The sequence below is a fragment of the Elephas maximus genome, chromosome 11 (genome assembly GCF_024166365.1).
Source record: "Elephas maximus indicus isolate mEleMax1 chromosome 11, mEleMax1 primary haplotype, whole genome shotgun sequence".
Taxonomy (NCBI): Eukaryota; Metazoa; Chordata; class Mammalia; order Proboscidea; family Elephantidae; genus Elephas; species Elephas maximus.
This window is the reverse complement of record NC_064829.1, coordinates 20569553-20580694: the sequence shown is the minus strand read 5'-3', so window position 1 is coordinate 20580694 and position 11142 is coordinate 20569553. Positions and strand designations below refer to the sequence as shown.

Here is an 11142-nt window from a genome sequence, read left to right as displayed (position 1 = left end):
CAACTACTTTACTTTAAAACTACTAAAGAAAAAAATAATAAAATAATTCTAGAAGCAAATACTTTCTGAAGTATCTAGATTGCTATAGTTATAAGTTTTTAAAAAGTATCTTGCATTAAATGGTTTTATGGGAAATTTGAAATAAATAGGATGTCTGTAAGGGAATTACGATTAAATCGGAGTAATTAACAGAATGATTACACATCTATAAAGGAATAATGTTTAAATCGTAGTAATTGATCTGTGTGGGTTCAACTAAATTTTTCTCCTCTATTTTAGCTTTATTATGCAATATATTACTGCATATAACATATTAATTTAGATAGCCATAGTTTGGGTAAGTATGGTATTAGAAGAGGCTGAATCTAGATGGTGCCTCAGCAGAAAGACCCCTTAGAAGATTAATTTGAGCCTAGCTTGTACAGCTTTTGTCAAGCCTTACTGTATTCATTTGGAATTAACTCTTTGGCTTTCCCTGGGGTCTTTGTGTCAATGAGTAAGTTATAACATAAAAAAAAAAAAAAAATTATTTTTTTTCACAAGTACACGTGGCTTTCTCTCATTTTCCGTTTTCAACAGGGATAAAAGTTCAGTAAATAGTTTAATGTATTGGTACATGTAACCAAAGCATAGGTCTTGACCTAATAAATAATTGTCTGTTATATAGGAAATATGAACAAAACTCTTCTTCAGTAAGAGTTCTTCCTTCTAGGGGACATTATTGTCAATGCCACTATGTATTTATCTATCTATCTATCTTGGAAGAAGTACAACCAGAATGCTCCTTAGAAGCAAGTATGGCGAGATTATGTCTTACACACTTGGGACATGTTATCAGGAGGGATCAATACCTGGGGAAGGACATCATGCTTGGTCGAGTACAGGGTCAATGAAAAAGAGGGAGACTCTCAACGAGATGGACTGACACAGTGGCTGCAAAAATGGGCTTAAACATAAAAATTGTGAGCATGGCAAAGGACCAGGCAGTGTTTCATTCTGTGGTAGTTAGGGTCACTATGAATCAGAACCGACTCAACAGCACCTGACAACAACAACAACAATCTGTCTACCTACCTGTCTACCTATCCATCCATCTGTCCATCTGCCCACCCATCTATCTATCTGCATGCATACACACACATAAACCCATTGTTAAATGTTTAACAGGCAGCATAGTATAATGTATAAGAGGGTGGCCTCTGTGTAAAGCAAACCTGAGTTTTAATCCTCTGTCTCTAGTTATGACTTTAAGAATGTTAATCTCTCTAAGTGTCAATTTCTTAATCCATAAAATGTTTTTATATGTGTGTGACAATCAAATACGACAATGTAAAGCAGTTAGCATTATTGCCTGGCATGTAGCAAATTGTCATTAAATAGTAGCTAGTATTATGATGACTTACATCATTTATTTTTGTATACATTTCCTCTTTTCTGCTTCAAGATAATTTGAAGCTGTTTGCCATGTTCTCTAGAGAAATGACTCACAGGGGACCCTTCCAATGGCTGGTGTATAAAACTCAGGAAGAACCATTGGCAACGTGGCAATCAAGTGCCCTGTGCTGGATGTTTAGAACAAATGGATCCTCAGGGAACTAAAACTTAGAAAATCCTTCCATGATTCTAGATATCTAAAATGTCCAGGTGCATATTCACGTGAGAGATGAAAACAAAGAAATTCCAGTTTGAATTTTACCAGATCAGGACCAAGTGGCATATATGCTCTTCATATATATTTTTGGTAGCTTAGAAGCTGAGTCTCTGTTATGAGTGGAGAGCTGTCTTGCACTTGAGAGACCACTAAAAAAATATCTGGCTTTATAAACAGAGTGTCTCTGGAGGACACAGCATGGGCTTTATAATCCAAACATCTTTGAATGATTGCATTTATGCCATTTGCTGGCTGTGTGCTCTTTCATAAGTGATTTCACTTTTGGAAGCTTCAGCTTCCTCAGATGTGTAATGGGGCTAATGATACCTATGTTGCAGCGTATTGTAAAAATTAAATGAGGTCACGTGTCACGTTCAGTGAGACCATGCCTATCACAGTGTCGGGCACTTGATAGTTCCTCCATAGTGTTCACTGTAGCTGTCATCAAGAAAGTAATTATACAATATACTGTAATATTGTGTCTGCTCAATATTTTGATAAATACAAGTGATCTACATTCAGTCGATGTAATGTCTCTGTCAGGACATAAGGCCAATATTGTCAGAATACCAGCCTGTTTAATATATACAATCTGAGCAATGAGCTTTTAAGTTATTGCTGTTCATAATAGTAGTTGACTTTACTGAGTCTTTATTATGTGGCAGTGTAGTGTAATGCTATTCAGCTATATGCACCCCTCCCTAATGGAATCAGCTTTGCTCTTCCCTGAAGCATGCTGGGGATGAATTCAGAAAGGGCTTGGGCTAAGGTACGAGGCCAGGAGTGGCACTGCTGGGCTAGCAGCCAAGGCCGAAGAATGCCTTAGCAACAAGAAGGAAAACATCTGGACCTGAATGTGAGGTCCCTGGGAACACTGACTGCCCAAGGACGTGGGAGAAAAACAATGAGCCTTGGTCCCAGCTGGAATGGGACCCTTGCTAGGTGGTTGCAGAAAATACTCCAGCCAGCCACCACTGAAGAGCAGCTGCTTGCCTGTGTCAGTAAGTTTCTCTGAACATACGAATCTGGAAACAGCTATGTGTCAGCTCTTTGGATTATCTGCCGGGATGCGTAGTGAGGGTCTTTCCTTGCTGGGGCTGTCCCCCTACAGGCAGGCACTGAGTTAAGAGTTTTATCTGCATTATCACATTTAATCTCCACAGCAACCCTGTAACTTGGATATTATCCCTGTTTTATATAGAAGGAAACTGAAGCTTAGGGAGGGGAAATAAATTGCTTGAGGCTACATGGTGTCTGGCTTCAGCCAAAAGCCCAGGCTTTTACCACCAGATTATAACCAAACCAAAAATGCATTGCCACAGAGTCGATTCCAACTCACAGAGACCTTATAGGACTGAGTAGAACTCCCCCATGAGGTTTTCAAGCCTGTAATCTTTACTGGAGCAGACTACCACATATTTCTCCTGTGGAGCAGCTGGTGGGTTTGAACTGCCAACCTTTCGATTAGCAGCTGAGCACTTAACCACTGCTTCACCCATACTCCTCTTAATTAGTTATATAGTCTTAAAGGAAAAGAAAGAAAATCTCTTTAGATAGACTGATCCTACTTTGAGGATTGTTGTTGTTAGCTGCTGTGAAGTCAGCCCACGTGTTGTGGTGATCCCATGTACACTGGGACAAAACACTGCCTGGTCCTGTGCCATCTTCATGTTGGGCACAGACTGGAGCTTTGTGACCCATGGGGTTTTCACAGGTTGCTCTTTCGAAGTAGATGGCCAGGCCTTTCTTCCTAGTCCGTCTTAGTCTGGAAGCGCCACTGGAACTTGTTCAGCATCGTAGCAACACACGAGCTTCCACTGACAGACAGGGGGTGGCCTTTCATTAGGCGCATTGCCCAGAACTTGAACCCTGGTCTCCCCTATGGAAGGTGGGAATTCTACCACTGAATCACCACTGCCCCCTACTGTGAGCTTAAGAAAGATAAAATGAGCTGCTTCTTAGAAGACTTTAGTTAATCAAGAGGAAATCATACATTCAAACTTGGAGCTATGACTTATTTTGTAAATTTTCCTGAAATGAGAGAAATGTGACTGTCAGGCCCAGACTGCCACCATGGGTAACTGGTGTCTTGTTTTACTTCTCATCAGCCTCACGTTCCATTTTCACTTTGTGTCTCTTTATGTACAGTATATGTGTTATTTACAGCACACCCAGAGCCATATCTTGGCATTAAAACTTCGTGAAGTCTGTTCTGAGAATCAGATTACTACACACTATTTTTAGCGCTTAAAACAAACCACTCTTTCCATTACACTTTCAAATATCCAGTGATAAAGTGATATTTCAAAGAGCACTTAGAGGCAAATAAAATTCTTACATTGGGTCTAATCAGGGAAGTCCTGCTGACTGGCATTGATTTAATGACATGGCTGAAGTGGCGACCTGTCAGGGCCTCTCTCTTCCTCTCCACTTCACATCCCCCCACCCCATTTGCTGCTATATTTATCTGTCCTTGGCCATAAAAGGCTGGCTGTGGGGCCCTGACATTCTCCTGCCTGACCACATGCAGTATTTTTGAACTGGCCCCCGGGGTCCTGGCTTAGCCTTGCCTCTTTCTCTTGGATTCAACCTAGAGGGATTTTTCCCTCTCCCAGCCAGTCCCACAGCCACCTCGGAACATACGCACCACCGTTACTCCTTTGGAGACTGGTAAGTGTGGCACTGAGGCAGAGGAATCCGCTGCATTTGCTTCACAGCGCTGGGTGTGTGTGGTTTCTTTGTATCATTTCAGCTGGCGGTTTGCTGAAAGAGATGTCAGGATAGCAGAGAAATAGGAAAGTGAAGCTCCTGGGGAGAGAAGGAGGAGCAGCAGGGGCCCAGTTTCTGCTGGCACAGCTATACTCTCATTGTGTTCTTTTTAGATTAAGCTACTGTTCTTGGAATTATAAGGAGATGATATTTGTCTCAAGCTGAACTGTGAATTAAGTACTTGTTCCCAGTTTATAGTTCAGTGGTTTGGTTGAAATCTGGAATGGATGAGACGCCAGGAAATCAGTGTGATTCCAGATGCCCGAAATACCCCGATTATAAATTAGACCAAGAGGAAGTAAGGGACTCTTAAACCACCTCCTTAGAGTCCAGTGACTTTGCTCTGACAGTGCAATGTGGATAAATCCAAGAGGGCATCATGAGATTCCTAACCTGAAAATGGCTAAGTAACATTTCAGAGGCAACACAGATCCCCCAGAATGATGAAAAGTTAATACCTTCTGGGAAGAATTTTTCATCAGCTCTTGGCTGCTAATGCCCGTACAAAAGTATCAAGTCAGTATCACAACCAGGGGGTTCGTATTTCTTCCTAAGTTCCCAAGTTATTTTCAGGATGAAAATGTAGGACTTAGAGGAGCAGAAGACGACAACATTCTTCTGTAATCATGTGTTGGGGATAATCCTTGCTGAATTTATGAAGAGAAGGTAATGTCTTCGTTCCAGAGGTCAGAGCTATGACAAACAGCTCTGTTGACTTAAAGTCAAATTCTGTTTACTTGTAATAAACAACTATGTGCTTGGAAGATTAAGTGTAATTAAAAACAAATCTATTTGGAGAAAATAGAAATAAAGAGAGTACCAAGTGGTATTGGGACAAGATATTTAAAGATTTCATTTAGTGAAAATAGCAGCATTTCATTATCTGGGTAGTGAAGTTAGCTTACGACGTACATAGGAAGGTAATTTATGGTTGGTTTTTTGGGAAGTGATCAAAGTAACATTTGCCGTGTTATGATGTAGTGTGTGTCATTGCAGAAACGTGATCTTTGTAATTGCCTAATATGATTCTATAATGTAATTTCTAACCTTTTTCTTTTGTGAAAACCCATCCAAGAATTATTCATCATACATGGTGGTGATTCTATTATTTTATAATAGAAAATAGCAATCTATTCAACAGTTGAAACAGATTTGCTTCCTAGTCGCTGTTTTTTTCCTTTTAGGAGATGCCATGTAGACTGGTATCTTCCATGGCCCCTGAGATAAATATTTCTGGAGAGATGTTTGCTGGATTTTCTTCTCTAGGAAATACACACTGACTTTTTAAGTAGTTTAAATGCAAGGTACTTTTAAACTTGACCAAAAAAAAAAAAAAAAATTCAAGTTTAGAAGGATCTACTCCTCATTTAGAATTTTTTAAAAAATCAAGGTTTGGAAAAAACGTCAAAACTAATTTTACTTACAAAATTTAAAAATAACATTTCAGAACATGCATAAAAGTTTAAATAATTGGGAGCTTCGACACTTCACCTGAGGTTGCCAGTGCAGCTAATAGGCCTCCTGACAGTGGACAGATTATTCAAGAAAGCTAATGCAGTGGGCAAGCCCCTGTCCCTCTGTCAGAGACCCTGTCTTTGGCTTTCTATGGAACTGTTAGCTCAGGTCCGCAGTGCAAACTGCTCCATGGATGACTGGCTTTCTTACCTCTTTATGTAGGACTAGAAGCCTTCATATCCTTAATGGAGCAAAAGATTTTTCTGGTTTAACATTATATCTTTTTGAAGTGTTTGTGAGATTTGAGAGAGTTGGTTACAAGATAATATTAGCATGCCTGACCTTCAGTCCTAGGACTTCTTTTTCCGTTTACAATTGTTCTCCGCCATTCTCTTGACTTCGAATACCGTCTTTGTGCTGCTGATTGTCAAACGTAGGCCTCCATCCTGGACTTTACCCAGTACTCCAAATGCACATCCCCAGCTGGCCAGTGAACACCCTGAATGTCTAACAGATATCTGAAATGTGTGGCTCAAACCAATATTCTGCTTTTCCATGGTTAACTGATTTTTTTTTTTGGCTCCTCCCTACCTTCATCCTTCCAATTAAAAGAAGTCGCCCTTCCAATTAAAAAAAAAAAAAAGGATACCATCATCTGGTTGAATCCCATGTGTGTCATGGCAACCCCATGTGTACCAGAATGGAACTGTACTCCACAGGGTTTTCAATGGCTGATTTCTCGGAAGTAGATTGCCAGGCCTTTCTTCCAAGGTGCCTCTGGGTAGACTTAAACTGTCAACCTTTGGGTTAGCAGCCCAGCACATCAACCATTTGCACCACTCAATTTAAAAAACAAAACAAAACAAAAACCCGTTGCCATGGAGTTGATTCTGACACACAGCAACCCTCTAGGACAGAGCAGAACCACACAATTACTCAGGTAAAAAACTCTTCAAGTCTTCTATTACTCTTATCTTTCTTTCACTTCCACACTTTCACATATCCAAGCTTTCAGCAAATTCTGTTGATTCTACCTTCAAAATAGACCTCGAGTCTGACCGCTTTTCACATGTCCACCTCTACCGCTATCATCTCCAGCCTGGATGATCACAGTGGCCTTTTCACTAGTCTCCCCATTTCCACTCTTGTCCCTCAACAGGGACAAGAAGTCAGTTCTTCAGACATCAGCTAGAGTGATGGTCAGCTCAGAGCCTTCCAATGGCTCTTCAGCCTTTCAGAATGAAAGCCAAAGCCCTATAGGACTCTAATCTCCCTGCCCTCCTAATCTCCCCCTACCCCCACATACCTCTGATGTAATCTCCTCTGCCTCCCCTGGCCCTCACTCCACTGCAGCCTCGCTGGCCTGTCTGCTGCTTCTGGAGTCTGACTGGCACACTCACACCTCAGTGCGTTTGCACTGGTCTTCTGTCTGGAATACTTTTCGCCAGATACTCTCATGCTCAGATACCACTTTTCTGCCAAGCCCTCCCTGATGATGCTTTATCTTTCTGTCTAGCATTTAGCACATTCTGATTTACCTGATGAAAACCCTGGTGGCGTAGTGGTTAAGAGCTACGGCTGCTAAACAAAAGGCCAGCAGTTCAGATCTACCAGGCGTTCCTTGGAAACCGTATGGGGCAGTTCCACTCTGTACTATAGGGTTGCTATGAGTTGGAATCGACTTGATGGCAACAGGTTTGGTTTTTGGTTTGGAATATATCTTATACTTTATTTATTTTATCTGTTGTCTCCTGCCATAGAATATAAGGTTATTAGAGCAAGGATTCTTGTTTATTTTGCTCATTTCTGTATTTCCTGTGCTGGAATAGTGCCAAGCTCACAGTAGGTGCATGATAATTATTTGTTGAATGAAAACCACACTCTCCACCATTATATGTTCTCCCGGATGACGCCCTTATCAGAAAGAAATGCTAGAAAATTAGAAATATGGATTCTGAAAGGTCTGAGGAACAAGTACAATTGGCAGGGCAGGGAAATTTTGTGCAGACCTCCTAGATACGAAGAAAACAGAAAGCACAAAGGCAGGGGGAGCATATCCGGGCTATGAAGTGGGGAGTTTATTGAACGATAGTTAAGCTGAACTTCACAGCATTTTCCATTTTTTGGAAAAGTTATTGTTGTTGCTCATTGCCATCGAGTCGGCTCCAGTTTGTAGCAACCTCGTGTATAACAGAATGAAAGGTTGCTGCGTCCTGTGCCATCATCATTATCATTGATAAGTTTGAGTCCATTGTCAGGGTTATTTTGTCAGTCCATCTCATTGAGGGTTCCCTCATTTTCGCTGACCCTCTACTTCACCAAACGTAATACCCTTTTTCTAGAGATTGGCCCTTTCCTGATGGTATGTCCAAAGAGGAGCCCTGGTGGCACAGTGGTTAAGAGATTGACTGCTAACAAAAAGGTCAGCTGTTCGAATCTACCAGCCACTCCTTGGAAACCCTACGGGGCAGTTCTCTCTCCTGTAGGGTTGCTATGAGTCAGAATTGACTGGACGGCAACGGGTTTGGTTTTTGGTTTTTTATGTCCAAAGAAAGCTAGTTGAAGTCTTGCCATCCTCACTTGTAAGGAGTATTCTGGTTTTATTTCTTCTAAGACTAATTTGTTTTTTCTTCTGGCAGCCCACGGTATATTCAGTATTCTTTGCCAGCACCACAATTCAAATGCATCAATTCTCCTTCTGTCTTCGTTTTTCATTGTCCAGCTTCGCAAGCAGATGAGGTGATTGAAGAGACTGTGGTTTGGATCAGGCACACCTTAGTCATCAGAGTGATATCTTTGCCTTTTAAAATTTTAAAGAGGTCTTTTGCAGCAGATTTACTCAATGCAATACATCCCAGGTTAAGATGACCTGTTTTGTGGGATTTGTTCCTTCAGAGTTTACTCAAACATTTTTGTTTTCCTGTAGGTTGCCTGGCGCTCAAGGGGCACATGATGTCTTTGCCTTTTTATCAGAAGCTCCACGACCGCTATGATCGAAGCTACCACAAGGACCTTCGCACCACCACGAGCCAGTACCAGCAGGAGAAGAAGCGTTCTGCCATCTACACCCATGGCTCCACAGCCTACAGCAGCCGCTCGTCGGCCGCCCACCGCCAGGAATCACAGGCCTTCAGCCGGGCTTCCACTGCCGCCTCCTACCTGCAGCAGGGATCTCAGGCCTACAGTCTGGGAGCCACAGAGTACTCCCTCGGGTCCGAAGTCAGTCGGAAGGCAGCCTCAGCCTACGATTATGGGTACTCCCACGGGTATGTCAAAAGACGTGTTCTCTGAACAGCCCTTCAACATCACTTTTTTCCTTTCTTCTTAAATACTGCAGCCGTGAATTTAACCCATGAGAAATCACATGTTTGGGAGTCCTGGGACCTATATTTACCTAGTTCCCTTTATCATGTCTTTGAGGCCCACAAAGAGCTTCCCAGTCACACTGTGGAGTCTTGCTTGAAATGTAAACTCTGTTATTTCTAGAAGCAGGGAAATTTTGCCCCAGCAGTAGAGCCTGGAAATCTCATTTCAGCACTCACAGCAGGTTTCCTGGCTCTCAGAATGTTTCTATTTTGATGAGAAGCCAGTCTAGAATTTAAAATTCACAGGCCACAGAAGACCAAACTACAGCAAAATGTATTCTGTTTTTCAGTATCTGAAAGTCAGTACTTAAAATTCTACAGTAGCTGGACACTTTAACCAGTTGCCATCAAGTCCATTCCAACTCATGGTGACCTCATGTGTGTCACAGTAGAGCTGTGCTCCACAGGGTTGTCAGTAGCTGATTTTTTGGAAGCTGATCCCCAGGCCTTTCTTCTGAGATACCTCTGGGGGGACTAGAACCATCAACCTTTTGGTTAGCAGGCAAGTATGTTAACTGTTTACACCACCCAAGGATTCCAGCTAGATACTTTAGCTGGAGCATTTTATGAAAGTGTTGCCCTATCACAGTCAGCCTAAGAATACCAGGAACAAACTTGTACTTCAACAAAATTAGATTTACGGACCTATTGCGGTGAGGAAGACCACACTGCAATGAGGGAGGAATCGTGAGGTATTTCACCAAAGGAAAAGAGCGATTACAGGATTCTAGAAAGAGTGGAGCTTAGATGTAGGTCTGATCTGCAAACCGGACCCAGGATACTGTTTCTTTGGAAACAAAGTTAAGATAAATGTGGAATATTGTGTCCAGAAATTCTTTATCTGAAGCTGTGCACCCTGGGTTGGAAACTGAGGCCGCTTCTCTGTGTCAACAAGTGGCTTGGATCCTGTGGGAAAGAGTACCACGTTTCATTCTTATTGATATGATTTCAAGTATTGAGTTACCGATAGATTTTTATTTTAGAGAAGAAAGTTTCTCGATGAGGCTCTAGTCATTCAAAGAAGGAGGTTATTATGCCACTACAGTAGCAGCGTCCTTGGGAGAAATACTGTCCCTGTTAACTCTGCAGCTGACTTCTCTGCGTCTGTTGTTTCAGCCTGATGAATGCTGGGCAGATGTTTTCTTTCTCAGCCCATGCTAATTTTAATTTTCTCAATATTCAGAATTAAATGTTATTCTTTCACTTTTTTTTTTTTAAAGCTTTCTGATTTTATTAGAAATCTATCTGTAGTCAACAGACGTAATTGCTGAACTTCAAAAAGTAAAAATCTCTGCAATATATGGTAAATAGCCATCTGCTGCCCCTTGCCCTCCTCTCCAAAGCATCTGGCCTGGGTTGTACTTTTTGTTATAAACGTAACATAACTTTAAGTCTTATAAAATTTAAATCCACAAAATATCTGTTAGGGCAATTGGAAAAGGTGCTTATTCTGAGAATTAAAAGGTATTGGGGAAATAATGCAGTGGTTTGTATGAGCAGAAGCGAGGAAGATTTCTGAAGGCAGAAAATCCTCAGCCCCTGTGTGGTTTGAGCAGGATCTGATCTGCTGCTGTCACTTCGTTGGCACTGACGGTGACCCCCTGGGAGGGTCTGCCTGTGTTAAGTCCCAGATCCAGAGTCTGCAGGGGTTTACCTGGAATGTATCATGGCAACGTGCTGAAATTCCATTTAAAATGGAACAGGATCATTTTGCAGTCTCACTTTCATGGGTCGCATTCTATCATGGGCTACCCATGAGGCTCTTGCGTTGGCTGCAAATATGGAAATATTGTCACTGAGGCAAATGCATTTCTTTTAGCACTTGCTTCAAGTGAACTGGCTTCCAATGAAAAGTTGGAAGGAATTAGCAGCATAAGGATATGACAGTATCGTTTTGTTCTT

General features: G+C 41.7%; 1 protein-coding gene across 5 annotated transcripts in view; it reads left to right on the top strand.

Moving 5' to 3' along the window:
* The first annotated feature begins 2308 nt into the window (after positions 1 to 2308).
* MYOM1 (myomesin 1) overlaps positions 2309 to 11142 on the top strand; it is a 180653-nt gene continuing 171819 nt past the window's right edge. For 4 of the 5 annotated variants that reach the window (XM_049900248.1, XM_049900246.1, XM_049900245.1 and 1 more), the window contains exons 1-2: positions 2309 to 2652; positions 8802 to 9141. In XM_049900248.1, coding sequence (XP_049756205.1) covers positions 2556 to 2652; positions 8802 to 9141 — 437 coding nt within the window. In that variant the 5' untranslated portion in view covers positions 2309 to 2555. Of the gene's footprint in view, positions 2653 to 4009; positions 4322 to 8801; positions 9142 to 11142 lie in introns of those variants that run through there. The other variant, XM_049900247.1, reaches the window with a different exon arrangement.